Source organism: Etheostoma spectabile, chromosome 3 (genome assembly GCF_008692095.1).
Source record: "Etheostoma spectabile isolate EspeVRDwgs_2016 chromosome 3, UIUC_Espe_1.0, whole genome shotgun sequence".
NCBI lineage: Eukaryota > Metazoa > Chordata > Actinopteri > Perciformes > Percidae > Etheostoma > Etheostoma spectabile.
The window spans coordinates 28443488-28444209 of NC_045735.1; the positions used below are offsets into that span (position 1 = coordinate 28443488).

The 722-nt window shown below is 47.1% G+C and overlaps 1 protein-coding gene across 1 annotated transcript in view; it reads left to right on the top strand.

Annotated features, from left to right (window-relative positions):
* The window catches only part of kpna4 (karyopherin alpha 4 (importin alpha 3)), a 15662-nt gene that overhangs the window by 9812 nt on the left and 5128 nt on the right, over window positions 1-722 (top strand). Inside the window, exons 11-12 of the mRNA XM_032511492.1 lie at window positions 122-253; window positions 388-516. Of these exons, the coding sequence (XP_032367383.1) occupies window positions 122-253; window positions 388-516 (261 nt within the window). The remainder of the gene's footprint in view (window positions 1-121; window positions 254-387; window positions 517-722) is intronic.

Below are 722 nucleotides of genomic sequence, written 5' to 3' on the forward strand. Positions count from 1 at the left end.
CCCTAGTTTTTTTAAGCAGGCAACACTTAACTATTAGCAGAGCTCCATTCTCACACAATCTTAAGTGTTAAGAAGTTGAGAATGTATTCATTGTTATCATTTCCTTCTTTGCCGCCTCCAGATCTTGGTAGACACAGTGTGGGCTCTGTCCTATCTGACGGACGCTGGCAACGAGCAGATCCAAATGGTGATCGACTCCGGCATCGTCCCTCATCTGGTACCTCTGCTCAGTCACCAGGAGGTCAAAGTTCAGGTATGAAGAGACACCAGGCATGACACGGCTTATGTTTGGGATTGGATCAATAAAACTTCAGACATGGACACTGGAGATGAGATTGATTTTTCTATTTAGGATTAAACAATTTTACTCTTCCTCTCCACATCCAGACTGCTGCCTTGAGGGCTGTTGGGAACATAGTGACTGGCACAGATGAACAGACCCAGGTGGTGCTCAACTGTGACGCCCTCAGCCACTTCCCTGCCCTCCTCACACACCCGAAGGAGAAAATCAACAAGGTAATGCATCCTGTGGCTTCGGCCTCCTCCTACACACTGTCTACCTCACCGTGTTGTCTGGAAGTGATGAAATCAGAGACTTTGGTGCTAGTGGGAATGCTGTGTGAAAGGTTTAGATGGGACAGATAGCTACTGGTAGGAATTCGCATCAAGGAGAATCGAAAGAAGAAGACGACGAAGAGGACCTCCAGTAGAAGTTAGTGAGA